General features: G+C 47.9%; 1 protein-coding gene across 3 annotated transcripts in view; it reads left to right on the top strand.

The window, feature by feature from the left end:
• Positions 1-69: 69 nt before the first annotated feature.
• ADAMTS13 (ADAM metallopeptidase with thrombospondin type 1 motif 13) overlaps positions 70-18,473 on the top strand; it is a 20,129-nt gene continuing 1,725 nt past the window's right edge. Inside the window, exons 1-28 of one of the 3 annotated variants that reach the window (XM_027887102.1) lie at positions 70-302; positions 628-694; positions 1,465-1,748; positions 1,930-2,071; positions 2,427-2,566; positions 3,265-3,348; positions 3,429-3,553; positions 4,295-4,441; positions 4,778-4,912; positions 5,422-5,572; positions 6,226-6,330; positions 6,802-6,953; positions 7,060-7,123; positions 7,584-7,710; positions 8,013-8,161; positions 9,427-9,547; positions 10,069-10,149; positions 10,400-10,581; positions 10,741-10,876; positions 12,497-12,626; positions 13,210-13,399; positions 13,957-14,071; positions 14,220-14,349; positions 15,557-15,761; positions 16,239-16,536; positions 17,013-17,159; positions 17,609-17,785; positions 18,131-18,315. In XM_027887102.1, the coding sequence (XP_027742903.1) occupies positions 237-302; positions 628-694; positions 1,465-1,748; positions 1,930-2,071; positions 2,427-2,566; positions 3,265-3,348; positions 3,429-3,553; positions 4,295-4,441; positions 4,778-4,912; positions 5,422-5,572; positions 6,226-6,330; positions 6,802-6,953; positions 7,060-7,123; positions 7,584-7,710; positions 8,013-8,161; positions 9,427-9,547; positions 10,069-10,149; positions 10,400-10,581; positions 10,741-10,876; positions 12,497-12,626; positions 13,210-13,399; positions 13,957-14,071; positions 14,220-14,349; positions 15,557-15,761; positions 16,239-16,536; positions 17,013-17,159; positions 17,609-17,785; positions 18,131-18,315 (4,035 nt within the window). In that variant the 5' untranslated portion in view covers positions 70-236. Of the gene's footprint in view, positions 303-627; positions 695-1,464; positions 1,749-1,929; positions 2,072-2,426; positions 2,567-3,264; positions 3,349-3,428; positions 3,554-4,294; positions 4,442-4,777; positions 4,913-5,421; positions 5,573-6,225; positions 6,331-6,801; positions 6,954-7,059; positions 7,124-7,583; positions 7,711-8,012; positions 8,162-9,426; positions 9,548-10,068; positions 10,150-10,399; positions 10,582-10,740; positions 10,877-12,496; positions 12,627-13,209; positions 13,400-13,953; positions 14,072-14,219; positions 14,350-15,556; positions 15,762-16,238; positions 16,537-17,012; positions 17,160-17,608; positions 17,786-18,130; positions 18,316-18,473 lie in introns of all 3 variants that reach the window. The other 2 variants (XM_027887101.1, XM_027887100.1) reach the window with 2 other exon arrangements.

Raw genomic sequence — 18,473 nt, 5'->3', positions numbered from 1 at the left:
ACTGATGGGGCTGGCGTGCACCCTCGGGAAGCCGCGGGCATTGCGCAAGGGCGGGCGGGCTCCAGCAGCCTCGGCGGCCCCGGCCCCCCGCGCCCCCGCCGCGCTGGGGCCCCGCTCCAGCGCTGTTTGTTTGCTCCAAGCCCTGTTTGCTCTCCCCTTCCGCTCCACGTGATGCTCCGGGCCAAAAATCGCCCTCCCCGTCCCCGGGCCGGCGCGGACAGCGCGGCCGCTCCAGGATGATGGTGGGCTGGGCGGTGCGGGCGCTGGTGATGCTCCCGCTGGGGCTGTGCTGGCCCCGAGAGGTGAGTCTGAACCTCCGGAACACGCGGCTTTCCAGGAAGGCTTTCGCGTTTCTAAGAAAAAATAATAAAGGAGGAGAGGCGACGCGACGTTGTTCCTAAGCCAAAATCCGCCCGGCCTCGCTAATCACGGAGATAAAGCTGTTTCCCCCCGGGTGGCTGCTGTGCAGCCCGTGCTCAGCGCGGAGCAAAGCCATGAGAACTTGGCGATGGGACTTGTTGAGCTGTTGGCTGGAGCTCCTTCCAGCTCAGGTTCAGTGAGCAATAGTCTTGTATCCGTTTGTTTTTTCTTTAAAAAACCATAAAGCTATTCTTCTTCTCCTTACAGAAATTCCTCAGTGCTCTGGATGCAGAAGCTGTTTTTTCCTATTTTGGAACCAGCTCGGTGGCTGATGGTATGCAGGGCTCTGTCCTTCATTTTAGAACACATCTGTCAGTTAATTTCTAATCTTTTTCGTATCTGATAACACTAAGAATGCTTATTAACAACCCCTGATCTGACAAGCAGTTGGTGTTTCTGAGTCCCATTGCTCAGAGACAATCAGTGCCTCAGTGTGAGAGTGGCTGAAGAACTGGGTCAGAATTGAAAATCTGCTGAAGGAGATATGTTAAATCTCTTTCTACTTTCCTGCTGTGGCCCTCATCCTCTCTATTGGTGTTTTTCTATGAGAGGAACAGATCCAGGTCTTCTGAGTGGGAAGCTTTAGACTAAGGATAACTTTAAATATATTTGATAATTATTTTTTTTAAAATAAATATATGGAGAGATGATTATTCCAGGTCTGGATTGATGATAGTTCAGAATAAAAATAGTTTTGATGTCTCAAATCCCTAAAGGAAGGGTATGGTCTATTTGTGAGTTCACCTACTGCTCATCCTTTCTGGGTTATGATAATTCCCCCTCATTAATACTTAACATCTGTGGAAGTGAAACAGTCCCAGTCTTCGTTAAATGAACTGTTCTCCTTATTGAGAGAGCAAAAGCACCAATAAATCAGGAGCCAGTTTCTGCTGTCAGTTCCCAGTCAGATTATCCTCACTTTGGAATACATGAAAGCACAGAAATTCCTTGACTGTTGACACCATGACCATTACACTGACTTTCTGTGTATCATCATTTCTCATAACTGTTCCCCTTGTTCCGGTCTTGTTCGATCTCTTTCAGTACCTGAGTTTGTTGTGGCTGAGCCAACTTGTCCTTGCAAAGAAGAGCAGGTTGGGCTGACGCTCTGTGGGATCCAGCGCTGCTCCATCGAGGCCTGGGGAGAGCTCTTTGCCTTTGAATTTCTGGAGGACCACGCCCTCCTTTCCCCATCCTTTGTGAGCAGTCAAGTGGTGAACTCCTCCTTTAGCTTCCTGAAGAGATTCCCAGGGAACTGCTTTGCAGGTGGACACCCCCTGCAGCCTCCTGGGGCCACGAGCAGAGTCACTTACTGTGAAGGGCAGCTGGTGAGTATGAACTGCTACATGAGCTGTTACAGCCTCTGTAGGTTTGCACCTTCATGCACCAAACTTGTGAAGCACCCCCTCAATAGATCTGAACTTGACAAAGGGAGGATGTGGCCCACAGTTCTCCACTGACAGCAGTTGTCTTTGGGATGACTCAGAGATGGAATTTTATCTGCTTTAGCAAGGAGTTGTTGCTGTGGATGAGGAAAAGATCCACATCGTGCCAGTGAGAAGCAAAGATGTGGCTCTGCTCAAGGATCTTGGCTTCTCCAGACCCCACATTCTCTTCAGAAGTGCTGCAGGAGAGGCAAAGACAGCAAGAGGTAACGGACATGGAGAGGAAGCCCTGCTTGGAAAAGCTGTCTGCTGGTAGTGGGGTTGCTTGCATGAGCTCAGGGAAAAAGAGCTGTATTGACAACTATATATGAGTAAACTTGAAAACTTTTCTCACCTCACAGTTACTACCCACAGGTGTAACCAGTGTGTTTTCATGCGGGTAGTTGTTATTTTGGTAGCACAGGTGCGTTATTAAGGATGCTGACAGGTGAAAGAAATCCCCAGAAGTGGGGAAACCAGTGAGAATTGGGCTTCCAGCTGTGTTATTCTATCTTTGGGGAAAAAGGAGTGAACCTGTGGGAGCGTTTGTGTTGCATTTTGAACTCCCTTTGTGCTGTCCAGCAGGGCGGGGTCCTCCTCGCCTGCAGAAGAGGGCTGAGGGAGCTGTCAAACATCTGGAGCTGATGGTGGTGGCCGGTCCAGATGTTTTCTCATACCACAGAGAGGACACAGAGCGATACATTCTTGCCAACCTGAACATCGTGAGTAGCTCTCTTGTTTGGAATGCTGTCCCAGGCTGTGTCACAGGCAGGACCTTCCAGGGGGTTGTGGTTACCTGCCCCTGGTACAGAGCAGTGCTGATGTGCAGGACACTCCTCTCTGCTTCCCTTGGGAAACTTCCCTTCCACAAGGAGCTGCATGAATAAAAGAGGATGGTAGAAGTTTTGGAGTTATAACCATAAAACCTATATAGGAAATATAGCTCCTATTCATTACAAATATTGGAATAACAGATAAAGAGTTTTATCACCCGAGCCTTGATTAAGTCCCTGTTGCTTTCAGTGGGATTGAACTAAATCCACTGAACTAATCTTACATTTTAATTTCAATGATTCATTTCTGTTACAGAGTTTTTCTAAATGACTCCCTGTACTATTATTAAGAATTTGCTTGTGCATTTCTCTGTGTGTGTACAGCAAAAAAAAATCTTTAGCATTCACTCTCCTACCCTATGAAACTGTTTTCCATGCAGATTCTTCTTTCTGCTTCAGCAGTATCTGACAAGTCTAACAACAGTTCTCATCTCTTGACAGATTTATTTACATTTGTAGTGCATATGTTAATGTTTTTCTTCCCAGTGATTTTATAGTTACCTCTGTAGTGGGTACAGCCCTGTTCTTGGGAACAGTGGGAGTCACTGAGGTGCCTTCTGTGTTGAACCCTTTCCATCTCTTCCCAGGGAGCAGAGCTGCTCAGGGATGCCTCACTGGGGGCTCATTTCAGGGTTCATCTTATGCAAATGCTGGTTTTGAGGGAGCCAGAGGTAAGCAGGGAGGACTGTTACAGGGTGCTGTCTGTTTCTCAAAGCTGTTTGGAATGTGCAGATTTGTGCCTCCCCTCCAGGCAGAGCTGAACATCACCACGAACATCACCTCCTCGCTGATCAGCGTTTGTGAGTGGAGCACGAAGGTGAACCCCCAGAACGACTCTGACCCCCAGCACGCTGACATTGTCCTCTACATCACCAGGTCCTGGAGCAACCCTGCCCTGGGGACAGGGCTGGGAACAGGGCTGGTGGTGTTCAGCATTTACCACAGTGACAGTGACTCGCACTGAGTCTTTGGCAGTGGGTTGATTCTGCTGTTTGGGGCTGATTCTCCTGCCCTTTGTGTAATGCAGTTGGTCAGAGATGCTGTTCTTTCAGTTTTTGAAGGGAGTGGGATATTCCCCCAGGCTGGAGCAGGCATTGTGTGCTCCCAGAGCAGCACAGCCAAACCCACTGCAGCTTTTTGTGGGCAGAAAAGTTGAACAGTAACTGGAAGTGAAAACTCACTGGTGTTTTCTGTGCAAGATTGCTGGTGCTGTTCCTGCTCAGACATTTTATCTGACTTTCAGGCTCCTTGCTCTAAATTGCCTTGGTTTGATTTGTCAAATGCAACCTTTTCTTGAGTGCAGGGACTTTTGTTTGGTGCTCTTTCTTCAACGAGATGATGATACTGCTCTGTCTTTTGCAAATAGGATTATGTCATTTTACTCTGTTCTGCTCCTCTGAGGACATCTGGATTTTTTAATGCAGAGTCATCATAAATTTTGAGCAGTGGGACCCCATTGCTACAGTCTTGCTCCAGGGAACTCTATGTGTCAAAAAAAAAAGATTGGCAGAGTTAGACCAGGAAATCTCAAAGAAATGCAGTTGAATGTCTGTGCCTCACTTTATTAACTGGAGTGGTTCTTTGCTCTTTCCTCTGTACCTGCCTCCCTTATTTTAGGTTTGACCTGGAGTTACCTGATGGGAACAAGGAGTTACGTGGAGTGACCCAGTTAGGGGGAGTCTGCTCCTCATTCTGGAGCTGTGTGATTACCCAGGACACTGGCTTTGACCTTGGAGTCACCATAGCCCATGAGATTGGGCACAGGTCAGTAGGAAAGCCCCAGAGCAGCCCAGTAGGTTTTATTCAAGTGAAAATGTTCCCCATTTTAAGGGATTCTGAAGAAGGAAAAGGATCTCTTGACATAACAGGGAGCTTCCCAGGGATAATTCTAAACTTTTGGAAAGAGTTCCTTGCATTTCTTGCATTCCTGCATGTTCTGTGACACCTTAGAAGCTGCAAAGAGGAGAGAAAACCTTTGTGACCACAGTGGAAAAAAGGGCTGCAGAGGGAGCTCAGTCCTCGCTTAGAGGAGCGAGGCTCTGAGGGAGCCCAGCCTCTGGGTTTCTTCTGCTCAGGGCACTGTGCTGCTTTCTGTTGCAGCCTTGGAATCTCCCACGATGGAGAGGGCAATCAGTGCAGCAGCAGTGGTTACATCATGGGTTCAGCAGGAAACCACAACAGCATCGACCTCACGTGGTCACCGTGCAGTCGGGAACAGTTCCTGGCCCTTGTCAGGTAAGGGAATGGTCAAGTTCTGCTTTTCCCTCTGCTGAGAGCTTAGGAGAGAAAACGTCAAAGAATAAAAAAAAAAATTACTGAAAAATGAGGAACACTGAAAAGCTTGGGGTTTGCTTTTTTTCTGAGGTTAAACCCAGTTTTTGCTTCATGTAGCTGGAAATGACTTTGGTTAGTGACTGACATGCCTGGGCTGTGCTGGATTTCTCAGACACTGGCTCAGCCTGGACGTTTTATTTACAGCATCAGAGCATCTATGTTCAGACAAGCACTGCAGGCTGTGTTCTGGCTGGGTGCAGAACAGGAATGGGATATAACTTCAGCAGCAGGGAGCTGTGAGCATCTCCAGGCAGCTGCTGCAGCTAAATCCATCACAGCCCACAGCGAGCATGTGTTGTCTGGGAAAGCAGCAGCCAACTCCCAGAATGAAACTCAGCCCAAGTTTGCAAACATGTCATTGTCCTCACTGCCCACAGCTGGGAAAGTGATATTGCTCATGTTTCTATCAGTACAGGCCAAACAAGCTGCTTGAATGACCTGCCGGACATGGACGGCAGCATCCCTGGATGGAAGCCTGGCTTGTACTACGGAGCAGATGAGCAATGTAAAATAGCCTTTGGGAGTGTTGCCACAGCTTGCACCTTTGCTGACAGCAATGTTGTAGGTAGAAAGTTTGTCTGTCTTGCTAAGGGCAGCAGGGAAATGTTCTGGAGCCAAAGTTCGGGAAAAGGGGGCTGGCGACGTTTTTTGTTCTAAAGGGATGGAAGGTGCTTTTCTGCCACAGATTTTTTTGGCGAAGGCCAAACCTTCAAAGGCTTAAAAAATGCTTCCCTTCTCTCCATCACCTCCTTCCTCCACATAAATCTCCTTTAAGGTTTGCACAGTGGGGTGCTGTTGTACATAACTGGCCTGGCAGTGCAGGGTCCACCCACTCAGGGTCCTGCCTTGGGGAGCTCCTGTTCACTGGATTCCTTCAGCTTCCCTGCTATGGCTCAAGTGCCCTTGTCTGACAAACACGGCGTGGCTAATAGCTGCCATCTGGACATGTTTTGTTAAAGAGGAAGCACTAAGGTGGGTGAAACTGTAAGTGCTTCACTTGATCATCTTCCAGCATTACAGCTGGAAGTGATGGTCTTTTTGACTTGCCCACAACTTTGCCCAATAGCAGAAGAAATTATTGAACTTGCATTGTTGGTGCTGTGGGAAAACCAAACACCTGGGACGTGGCACTATTTAAACTTTTGGGCTTGCTGTGTCGATGGCTGAACTAGCTGAGTGACTCTCCGAACTCCCTGAATTTCTTGTCCCACCAGGACATATGTAAAGTTCTCTCGTGCCATGTACAACCAACAGACAAGTCCAGCTGTACTCGGCTTCTGGTTCCCCTCTTGGATGGAACGGAGTGTGGGATCAATAAGGTAAGGAGGCTGCTGATCTGACAGAAGTGGGTGTGGGTGCTCTGGAGCTCAGATAGCAAGACATTATCAGTGGCTGGAAGGTACATGGCTCTCGCTGCCCCTTGGCCAGGGAGCTGAGGCCAGACATTTCAGTCATAAACTGGTACCATTATGTCCTCACCTTGGCGTTTCCACCTTGTCTCTATCTCCGGAGTTGCTTTGCAGTTCTGTAGCCTGATGTCTGAGCTCTCCTCTGAGACTTTGCTCTCTACTTGAAATGACCTATCTGCTCTTTGTTTTAACCTCAAGCTCAGTTAGACCCTAATTAAGAATGGGACTCTTCAGCCTCTCGTGAGAAGGTGCCTGATTTATCCTGGGGGATTCTCTGTTACTTGCCTGCAAAATGACGGGGACTTGTGCCACCCTTGTAGATCCCAGCCCTGCTGGGTTCACTGTGGTGCTGCTGCCAGTTTTGTGTGCTCTTGGTCCTAGTGGTGCTCCAAGGGCCAGTGCAGCTCTCTGGAAGAACTGAACCCCATGGCTGTGGTCCATGGGCAGTGGTCAGCCTGGAGCCCCTTCTCCCCCTGCTCCCGCAGCTGCGGCGGCGGAGTCGTGGTGAGGCAGCGGTTTTGCAACAACCCCAGGTGAGAGGGGGGGACCTGGGTGTTTGCTGGGCCTTGGAGGGGCTGAGCCTTGCTCTCTGGTTGCCACAAACCTGCCTCTGCTGAGGAGTCCTCCTGTCATTCCCAGGCCTGCTTTTGGGGGGCAGGAATGCCGCGGTGCCAGCGTCCAAGCGGAGATGTGCAACACCCAGGTAACGGAGCTCATCGCATCACCTGGGCTTTGTTCTGAACACCTGGAGAACTTTTGACTGTACACAGCAGCTGACTGCTCTGGGAAGGAGGGCTAAAGATCTGGTGTGCAGCCTGCATCTGTTTGTGCCACTGAAGGCATCATTTAATAGCATTGTTCACGTGTAATGAAGCATTTTCTCTGTGCCCCCATAGCAGGGCAGATGCTGAGAAAATAGTGACTCACTTAATGATAGTTTTCTTCAGAGGGACTTTCTTGCATTGTTTCTGTTTTCCTTATTTTGTATAAATAGCAAAGATACCAGCTCCCAAACACAGTTCTCTGCATACCCTGTAACCTCCCTTTAAAGTGGTTTTCTTTATGTGCAGTTGTTTGCCTTTAGCTAGTTGGTAAAATGCTGGTTGGGATTCTGTGCTCAGTCACTTCCTTTCCTTACCCACACAATTCTTTTTGGGATTCAGGCCTGTCTGACTACCCAGCAGGACTTTATGGCTGAACAATGTGCAGCAACAAATTTAAAGCCATTGTATCTTACTGTAGAAACACCGTCCTTTTATAACTGGACTTCTGCTGTTGGCTTTGCCAAAGGTAAGGAAAGTGTGAAACCTCAGTTTATTTGTGCAGGGAGCACTCAGAAGCATGCCTGTACTTTGAAGTTAAAAGACTGTTTCACTGAGCTTTCTAGTTTTCACATGAAACCTGGGGACTCTGTCAGATGACAGAATCCCAGAACGGTTTGGGTTGGAAGGGACCTTAAAGATCATCTCGTTCCAACCCCTGCCCTGGGGTTGCTCCAAGCCCTGTCCAGCCTGGCTTGAACACTTCCAAGGATAGGAGTCCACAACCTGTCTGGGCTGAAAGAGTAACTCCCTTCTGCCTGTCTGCTCCAGGGGACCTGCTCTGCAAGCACATGTGCAGGGCCATTGAGAAGGAATTCATGGTGAGCCGTGGGGACAGTTTCACAGATGGAACCAGGTGTGAGCACGAGGACTCTGAGCACCACGGGCCTTTCCATCTCTGCATAATGGGAAGCTGCAGAGTAAGTGACTGGGGAACCCAGGGGAACCTCTGACAGGTAATCTGCACCCAAGGAGTCAATTTGCTTGGAGCAGGGATAAAAAACACGGTGTCCCAAACAACAGAGGAAGCTCTTCTTGGAAGAGAGTTTAGTTCTTGGTGTGTTGGATGGAGTCCAACAAATCTACTGTTCTGTCTGTGCATCCAATGCCCTCTAGATAAGGCATTCTGCTAATTATCTATTAAGCACACATCCCTAATCCAAGAAGCAAGTGGTTTATGTGTTGGTGGAGGACACATCATTAGCTGCTCAGTTTGCCTGGTGTAATTAGCCCCATAAAACGCTGACTCTGTTGAAGCCAACAGATTGATGTTGCAGTATCACTAACGAATACTGATGTATAGCTTTTGTTGTTTTTGTGTTCTGTCTTTTTTTTTTCTGGATTGGACCTGAGAAAAGACATTCTTTGCTGATGAACTTGAATGTAACTCCCCCGCGCCGTCTGCATTTTAGTAACTGCTCGGTGCTGACCTGGGTGGATGTTTGCTGTTGTTTCTTTACATTCCCAGAATACTCTTTTTAAATTTTATGTTTTTCTCATTATCCTCGTGTTCACCCTGTCTTGTGATGTGGTTCCCCCAATGAACAGCAGAGGGTGTAGGCATAACCTGTTCTGATTTGGGCTGTTTTATTGGCGACGGTGATAAATATGCATGTTGTGGCAGCTTCCAAAGCCTGGGATCAGTGCCTCTAGCATAAATTCAGCAGTTGCACATGTTTTGCTGCTAAGCCTGCTGAGATCCTCCTGCAGCTTTGTGTAAATTAGTCTTGTTCGTGGAAATGAGGATAGAATCTCTCCTCTGAGTTCCCTGGGATTGAAGGCCAGGCTGGAGGATGTGATCTAGGTTTGGCTTAGGGGCCTGGGGAGCGAAAGATTCCTTTAGAACCTGTCATTCATATTTACTGTTCCCCTGGAGTTTTGTTTTTTTCTTCCCCACCTCCAGAAAGAGTTCTTAGAAGAGAAGGAGTGCAGGGCCTTTCTTTTGGGTCACAGGAGAAATCTTTTTGGGCTGCTTGCTGTGGGAAAGAAAATGTCCCTCTGAGAGCACAATGAGACCGGTGCTCTCAGCGAAGACTTCCCAGTCCCTGACTTGTAGGTACAAATGCATCTTTGTTATCTTCTTAAATTCCAATTCCAAATGGAGAGGGCAGTTTCAGGAACTCAGGAGTTCATTCACTTGTTTTCCCAGAATGGGCAGGTCTGACAGACTCTCCCCTTTGCTCAGGCATTCGGGTGTGACGGCCAGATGGACTCTGAGAAGATAATGGATTCCTGCAAGGTCTGTGGGGGTGATAACTCCACCTGCACCCAAGTGCGTGGATCTTACATGGAAGGAAAAGCTAAAGGTGTGTAGTCCTCCCCCTCAGGCTCAACACTGCGGTGCTGTTTGTGTGCTGCATATTTGTGTGCGTAGTCAGTGGTCACAACCTTCTGTTTGTGACTTCTTCCTTCTGCTTCTGCTTGATTTTGTCTTATGGAGGGTATGGAGATGGACTTTGGGTGGTCCAACAGGGAAGGCAGGGAGGTGGCTGGTGTGGAGGCAGAGTGCCTTTTTTTGTCGTAGTTCTTCTCTGGATATGGATCAGAAATTGTGATGGTTTGGATGTAGTTCTTGGGAATTATTGGGAGCTGGAGGCCATATCAGATCATAGGATCATAAATATCCACAAGGATCATCAGAGTCCAAGTCCTGCCCTGCACAGGACAGCCATCACTGTTGTAATCTTATTTATTTTATATTAGCTACATAACCCCTTCAGCTTTGTTGTCCTCCAATGGAAGAGGGGTTGATCTGTAAACCCCAGCCCTCCTAACAGAAGTCTAGTGATGCAAGTGACCATATCTTCTTTTTTTCCCCTCTTTCCAGAGTATGTGACATTCCTGTCCCTGCCCTACAACACCACCTCTGTCCACGTTACCAACCGGAGACCTCTCTTCACACACCTCGGTGAGCTGAGGGAGAAGGAGGGATGGGAATACAGGGCTAAAACAAGCCTGTGCAAACAAGGAAATGGAATTTGGGAGGAAAATCCCTGATGCTGCACTTTGTTTGTGGGATGCTCTCCAGTGGGAAGTTGTAGAAGCCATGCTCCTTGGGATCCCAAACTTAAGTCAAACTGATTTCTAATAAATGGGCAGCCTGTAGCTCCCAGCACCAGGGGATCCTCTTAACATCACTGCTGCTCTTGCTCCTCTAGCTGTGAAGGTTAAAGGAGAGTATGTGGTTGCTGGAAAAGGAAAAATCTCGCAGAATGTCACCCACCCGTCAGTCCTGGAGGACAACCAGATCAGATACAAAGTGTTCCTCACCAAGGACAACCTGCCAAGCCTGGAGGAAATCCATGTGGATGGGCCAACACGAGAAGAAATTGAAATACAGGTAAATTAAAGTAGCAGAGTTGGAAGGGGGCCAGAACTGAGTCACTGCACTGGGGCTCAGGATTGGATGGAAAAAAAGAAGGACTGGCTTCTCTTACCTCCATCCTGAGAAACAAATCTGAGTTAACTTGTGCACTGACCACAGGTTTTCCTCCCCCAGGTCTACAGAAGGTACTCAAAAGAATATGGCAATGCCACCAACCCAGACATCACCTTCAGCTACTCTGTCCCCAGAGAGAATCTGACTTATCTGTGGATTCCTCAGCAGGGACCGTGTTCAGTGACCTGTGGGGAAGGTGAGACAGCAGCACTCAGCCTTTACTGTTTAGTAAAGGAGATCTAGGCAGATTTTTAGTTTGGTCTGAACTGCATTTAAAAGGAAATTGCTGAAAGTGAGCTGCAGTTGCAAGTGTTAAACTGAACCAAAGGGGAAAGTGGCACAGCTTTTGAATTCAATTAGCAAATCAGCAAATGAGCTTAATCGTCAAAATGATACTGAAAATGTTTGATCTTGAAGGGGATTTTTAAAGAGGTTTTAACTGAATTTTTGGTTTTAAGACTAAATAATTTTCTCAGATTTTTCGAAGTCAGTGAAGACTGTAATTTGAAGTTGGCTAAACATCAGAAGTCTGAGACCAAAGTGGTATCCAGTGTTTAACTAAAGCCTCAGAGCTAATTATGAAACTTCCTTCTTAGAATTCTATTCCTGTGCCATGGCTAATCCTTTCTGTCTCCCTGCAGAAATCATAATGCAGATTGTAACAGCTCACTCTGATACAGGGTCTGACATCTTGTTTACCAGATAATTCAGATGACACTGGCAGGCCTCTCAAGACTTCTATGACAAGGATTTAAAAAATGCATTAATGAATATTTATGGAAGTCAATCTATACAACTAGTTATGTCTGGAGAGCTTTTCTGCAGCAAATTCCCCAGGTGAACTGATTGCTGAAACCCTGAAGTAAAGAACTCAAAATGCTCTAGGGCTTCCGAGCTAATGCAGCCAAAACAGAAAAAAAAAAATGAGAAACTTGGGACTTAAAATAACAGAAAGTTGAGAATCTGAGCTGAAATTACATCTTGAGAGCTGAAAGTGGTGTTCGGGCCCTCCTTAGCAGTAGACATTATTTGAAAACAAGGAGGGTAGAGAAAAGATAACATTGCTGATTGATTCTTGACATTTGCTGCTCAGGGTCATGCTGTTTGAGATTCAGGAATGCCTGGCTCTCCTTCTGGGTAGCTCATTCACTGAAAGGAGACTCCTTACAGCTTTGCTTGGAACTTTTTTGAGTTTGACTTTTCATCTGCTCTACTTGTCAGTTCATTATTGTCAAAAATCTTGCTTATGGCCTGTAGTTTATGAATATTTCATTCCTTGCATGCTACAGGCACTGCAAGTCTGCAGTTTCTCTCCCAGCACCTTCAGTCTGGTTCTGGCTGTTGATGATCACTTTGAGGAGGCTGGCACGGTGCTGTCTGAGCACAAAGGCTGTGTGATGGTATTGCACGGTGAGCTCTACAGAATGTCATCTAAAAACAGCTGGCAGCTAGAGCTTACTTGCAGCAACCTGCCCCTCATCAGCCAGACATCAAGATCATTAGAAGTAATTTGGATCAAATTATGGTCGATATCCTTGGTCTTGCAAATGGCCACTTTAGAACTATCATTTTGGCAGTGGATTATCCGTCAAACTTCTCATCTTCTGGGGTGTTCACCTTGGAAAATCACTTTAAACTCTTGAGGAAAAGTTACATCAGAAAGAAGGGGTTTGTGTATTTGTAGGAAGTCTGTATTCCCAGTTATGCCATTTTCCTACACAGGTGATTGAGTAAAGTAAAATTACTGCTTCTTCTTAATAGAGGTGAACTGTTCACTTTGTTTATAACTTCCCTTCCTTTTCCTTTTGTATCCCAGGGACACGACCAGTGGTTCATGTCTGCTTTGATCAGACAAAGACTGAAATCACAGAGGATCAGTGGTGTCAGGAGCTCCCACGGCCCCTTCCAGAGCACAAGCCCTGTGCCATGGAGCAGTGCCTGTACAGGTCAGTATTCCTGGGAGTTCAGCTGAATTCCTGCTTCCCTTTCCTCTGCAGTCTCACTTGGGTTGTGGAAGGTGAAAAAATAGAGAAGTATCAATTAGTTTCCTCTTAATTACAGTGGCATAGCAGATTCCAAGCCATATTCTGTTTTTCCTGGTCCCATGAGGTAACTGAGTGTCAGCTGAAGGAATGGGAATAAATGAAAATACTTTGAGGGCATGGCCAGATGAAGATGTCTCTCACATCCCTTCCAAGATTGTGCCAACAAAGAGGAGGAGAGCCTTTGTTAATTGTTCTGGACAGAGGACCAAGAGCCAAGTCTGCCCAGACATTGACTTCATAGAAATTTTAGTGTTTAATAAAAAGTGATTACACTGTGAACTGTAGCTCTTCAGCTTAGGTGCTTTTAGTCCTTGAAAGTTGTCAGTGCAAGGACTGAAACTGTCTTCTCAATCACATCCAAACAGGGCTTTTGAAACAGAGAAGCTGCTGAATGCTCTGCACGACCCATTCCTGTAATCAGTGGCCTCAATAAACCTCCATGATCCACATGGGAAATAGAGTGATACAATTACTTCCCATTTAGGTGGAAGATGTCTCAGAGAGATGAATGCTCTGCTGTCTGTGGAACTGGAGTTGCCCAGCAGAATCTGACCTGTGTTCAGTTTCGTGATGGATTGGAGACTGTGGTGGATGACAGCCTGTGCCCAGCAGAGGAAAAGCCCCTCTCCCTTGTGCCCTGTGTGGTCAGTGTCTGCCCTTTAGGATGGGACAAAGTGAGTTTACTGGCTTGGCTTTTTTCAGGAATCTCACTGGGAGCTTTGCACTTGTGATCCACAGGAGGCCAGTTAAGAACCACCAGCTTACTGCTGGAGCTGGGGAGGGTGGTTTGCACCAAGGGAGTCTGCCCAGTTAAAGCTTCATCCTATCACTTTTAGACAGCTTTGTCCCTCCTAAATTATGCTGCTGATTCATCAGTTCATAGTGGTGGTTTGTTTAGAGCAGGTGTTGACTGTGTTCCTTCATTTCTCCTCGCAAAACCCAAACCAGAAATAACCTCTGGCCCAGTAGGAAATACCTCCCTGGCAAACAGAGGGGTTCTGACATGGTAGGGATGATTGCTCGCAGGGAAGGGGGATTCTCAGCATGGGATCACTGCTCCAAATCTTTGCTGGGGAGCCACTGCCAGGTTTACATTTAATGATGGGGAAGATACTGCTTTAGGCATGTTGTAGGCTTGATCTGGAGGTATCCCCCAGCTTCACTAGATCAGGACTGATGTGGAAAGCAGGTGCCAATGTCAGTCTGAGTCTTTCTGCTCTGTTCTGAGGAGGAAGATGCACACTTGCTTCAGCCTCTGGAGTCGCTTGGGCATATCCCACTGGAAAATCGGACTGTGTATGTCTGGAGCCCTGTAGCTGGAGAGTGTTCTGTCTCCTGTGGTAGAGGTGAGACCTTTCAGTGCTGTAGGAAATGCTATGTCCTTCAGAGTTGGGGGGGATGAGTGCAGAAAGTGTGCTATGGCTTGGGCAGAGTTTGCTTGTTTTGTCCATGCAGACACTGTCTGGCCTGCAGTAAAGTTGCTTCCCTTTCTAGGTAAGACTCAGCTGCAGTATGTTTGTGTGGCTTTTGACACCAAAGAAGAAACCCAAGAAGAAAACTGTCATCCAGTGCCAAAGCCAGAGAGCAGGATGGAAGTCTGTGATCTCAGTCCCTGCCCACCAAGGTACAGCAGTTTATCAGGAGACAACGAGCCAGTGAGAGGTCTTTCCATCCTCTCTCTGTCTCCAGAGACATGGTAAAGTGAGGGTCAGGCTACTCTGAGGATGTCGTCTTCCTCTTCCCTTCTTTGAAGGCACAGCCAGCTGCAGAAACTGTAGCAGTGCTCCATACTCAGCAAACTGAGAGCCTTTCCTGGGCTGGTGTATTCTCAGGCAGAAATAAGTGAAGTCTTTGCAGTTTGAGCCCAGGGAAAAACTGAAAACCTCTTGATCCCTTATAACCCTGGGGAGTTGGGAACAAGTCCGTAATTGCAAAAGGTGGTGACACATTTGCCAGCTCTACATTTCCACATAGCATCAAGGAAAGGAGGTAGAATTAAATAGAGTTAGAATCATAGACTGGAAGTACACTTAAAAAATTTATTTAAAATTGGATTTGATTTAAAATCCAGTGAAGACAGGTGACAGCTGGAGATATTCTCTGATGGCTGCATTATTCCAGGTGGCATTACACAATGGGCCCTTTGCAGGAGGGGTGATGTATAAAGTCCTCTGCTGTGCAAGGGACTAGGAGAGAAGACAGGAGGGATTGTGGCAGACACCCAGGGTGGTGGTTTGCCTCACCCAGAGAAGCAGGAACCATGTAATTTGGAGCTGTGACCTCCAAGGTGAAAGTGAACCACAAGAGCAGGCACTGGGGAAGAGGGGCTGTCCATGAACTTGTATGGTGTGATCTGGGATGTGCTCAGGGTTGATAAATGGACTAGAGCTCACTCACCCTGCCCTGTTTGCTGTGGGACTGCAAAGCTACAGCCATCTGAACTTTTCTTACAAGTTGCCACTCCCAGGACCTCTGGGTCTGATCCCATCTGACTGTTCAGTGGTGTGCATTTTGGAGGGAGATAAGATTGTTTCTGCAGTTAAGCCTGTGTGTGTCACCCTGGGGAGGACTGTGATGGATGCAGAGTAAGACTCAGGGTGTATCTGGAATCTGGTAAAATGCAGATGCCTTCTGTTTGTGTCCAGCTCCAAACCTGCTCTGGGCTGCCCAGCCTTTTTCCAAAGGCTGCCTTCCAAGTACTGTAAATAGCAAAGAGTGTGAGGCAGAGGGTGAAGAAGGACAAAGCATGAGGGAGCTGCAGTGCATTTTCTGCAGTGAGAGAGGGTGGGGATTCATCACTAACTTCCTTTTTCTCCTCTGTGCCCTGTCAGGTGGAAGGTGACCCCAGCTGGGCCCTGCTCCTCCAGCTGTGGGCTCGGCTTAGCTGTGCAGCTGGTCACCTGTGTGCAGATCCGCCAAGGCAAGGAGGTTTTGCAGGAGGAACATTTGTGCCCCGTGGCAGAGAAGCCCCCCACCAGTGTCCCCTGTGTCATCAGAACGTGCTCTTACGAGTGGGGCTTCAGCGAGTGGTCAGAGGTACCTGCCCCCATTCAGATGCAACAGTTTCACATCCCCTGAAGCACGCAGGGGAGGAACACAACTACTGCCTCGTGTATTTGCTTCCCACAGAAATGCTGAACTGTTTCTGGGGATGTTTTCCATCCTTTCCACTGCCCCGTGTTTAGCAGCCGTAGGTTTGCTTCCCACCTTTCTCAGCTAAGGTTTTGGCTGCAGTTTAAAAATGGTTCTTGGCATGCTTTCTTCTGGAATGCAGATAGTTTTGGATTTTTTAGGAAGCGGTTCTGCAATTTAAATATATAATTTGGAAGACCCCCTGGAAGGTGGGGCCTCTTATAAGCTGACGGAACAAGAGCACCAAAAGGGCGAGGGGGAGAACAGCGTCAGCGAGCAAAACATCAGACCCCCCGCCAGGACCATGCCCTGTCAGTGCATTTATTTATAAATACCAACTGGAACACAGAGGTAAAGGACTGTTGGTTTCTTCCTCTGCAGTGCTCAGCCTCCTGTGGGAATGGCATTCAGACACGGCGGGATTTCTGCCTCCACTCGCAGACCCGCAGGCACGTGGACCCCGTTTTCTGCCGCCGCTTCCCCAAGGCCATCGTGGTGCGTGGCTGCTCCTCGGGGCCCTGTCCTGAGCAGCTGGGGACCAGGTCCCCTGGGGCAGAGCTGCAGCCGGTGACACCAGCCACACACCTGACAGCAGCTGCAGCTGGCAGGGAGGAGAGATACAAGGGCCTGGACCTGCCTCCGTCTGCTGTGCCTCGGGAGCAGACAAAGACCGGCGGAGGTGAGGAGGACGCTGCCAAAAGGTGATTCTTGTGTGCAGCTGGGTTGTGGTGACCCTGCTGCCAGACAGGGACCAGGAGCATGGGAGGGGAATACTTCTGGTGAGGAGGGAAAATACGCTGCTGTAGAATGCTCATGTTATCTTGAGCTAGGAACTCACTTCCCTGTGCTTTCCAAAACTGCATTGATTTGGGAGCCCTTGGGACAGCAGCGCAAAGGTTCAAGAAGCATTTGGACAACACTCTCGGGCACATGGTGTGATTCCTGGTGCGCCCAGGAGTTGGACTCAGTTGATCCTGGTGTGTCCCTTCCAACTCAGGATATTCCAAATGATAGAATACTGTGATTCTGTGACTCTTCCCATGCTTTGCCCAGGTGTGCATTTACCGGTTCATTGTGCCACGAAGGGAATGGGTGTTGTTTCTCAGCAGCTGTAGTTCCTTCTGGGTGTATTTTTCACCTGTCTCCACTCTCCAGGTGTCTGTGGAAACCTGTTTCTCAATGCCACTGGGATCATCAACATGTTGGGTGTGCAGAGCAGCGACTGCACCGTGGCCATTGGGCGGCCCCTCGGGGAGGAGATCACACTCAGGATCCTGGAGAGCTCCCTCAACTGCAGCGCAGGTACTGCCTGGGGCTGCTGGGAACCAGCCTGGCCCTTTGGGAAAGCTGCACCTCCTTTGGTGCCCTGAAAGGTTCCTGCTGCCTTGGAAGTTGTGTGAAACTGTTTTACTGAGGTTTTCTGTCCTGCCGAGTTGTTGCCAGATGGAGCAAAATGAAGGTGATGTTTGTCTTCCCCTCACACAATGGTTTCCTACCTGCTTTGTTGATAGATTTGAGAGGAAAGGAGTTTATTGGGTTAAAGAAGTTGCTTGTTTTGGCCTGTTAGACTCTTAATTTACCCTCTTGCTGGAATCAGTACAGATAGATTACTTAACTGCACTGTTCTCGTGACAGATTTTGATAAGATAGGGACAAGATGCAGAAACTACTTGATTCCAGACCTATATGAGATCAACTGTGCCTTTTTCTTGAAGTAGAATAGTTTCTAGTCCCTGTGCTCCTCGTTCCAGGTGAGGTAGTGCTGTTTTCTGGGCGGATGATGTGGCGGACAGGCTGCAGGAAGCTCCCTTTGTCCCTGATAAATTCCAGAACGAACACACTGATTGTGAAACAGCGAGTTGTGCTGCCAGGAAACGGGGTCATTCTTCAGTACAGCAGCAGAACTGCAACTAAAAAATATTACCAAGGTACCTCACTGAAAGCTTTGCTATTGCTTTAGAATAAGGCACCCATGGCAAGGTGTTCCAGAGTTCCATGGATGATGGTTGCCTATGGAAATCTATGGAATCCTTGCTTCATTATTAGCAGCTAATAAGCTGCTCTTGGGGAGTGTTGGAATTAGTATTAATTGTGCTCTATTCCCTTATTTTAAGGGCAAGCCCTCCACAGGTGTTTGCTGATGCTTGGAGGTTCCCAGATGAAAATCCTTAGAGAAACTGCTCTGTCTCTGTTTAATTTAAATGTTTTCTTTCTTGGAGATGCTGGATACTTCTCTAAATCACATTCTCTTCTGCTCCCTTTGCCCCTGTCAGACTGTGACAAGCAGCTGTTTGGTCCCCAAGGTGAAATAGTGAATCCTGTGCAGTTGCCTGACCAAAGGCAAGAATACGTGTGCCGGACCTTCATCGACGTGGCTCCCCAGCACCGCATAGCCATCCGTGCCCTCTACACTGACCTGGGCACTGGGGGCAACCACACACACTTCAACTACATCCTGGTGAGTCAGGAACCCACATGGAACGATTTGGATGGGAACAGACCCATCTCCTCCTTTGGGATTTCCATCCGGTTCAATCACAAATCAGAGTCAGACTCTGATCTCTGTTATGTAAACACCGATGTGAGTGAGAACTACAGAGATCTACTTTATTTTTT

This window comes from Empidonax traillii, unplaced genomic scaffold (assembly GCF_003031625.1).
Source record: "Empidonax traillii isolate 1590-97213 ecotype Southwest subspecies unplaced genomic scaffold, ASM303162v1 scaffold204:size1584377, whole genome shotgun sequence".
Taxonomy (NCBI): domain Eukaryota; kingdom Metazoa; phylum Chordata; class Aves; order Passeriformes; family Tyrannidae; genus Empidonax; species Empidonax traillii.
Note: the sequence above shows the minus strand (reverse complement) of the source record. Positions and strands in the feature narration are given on the sequence as shown.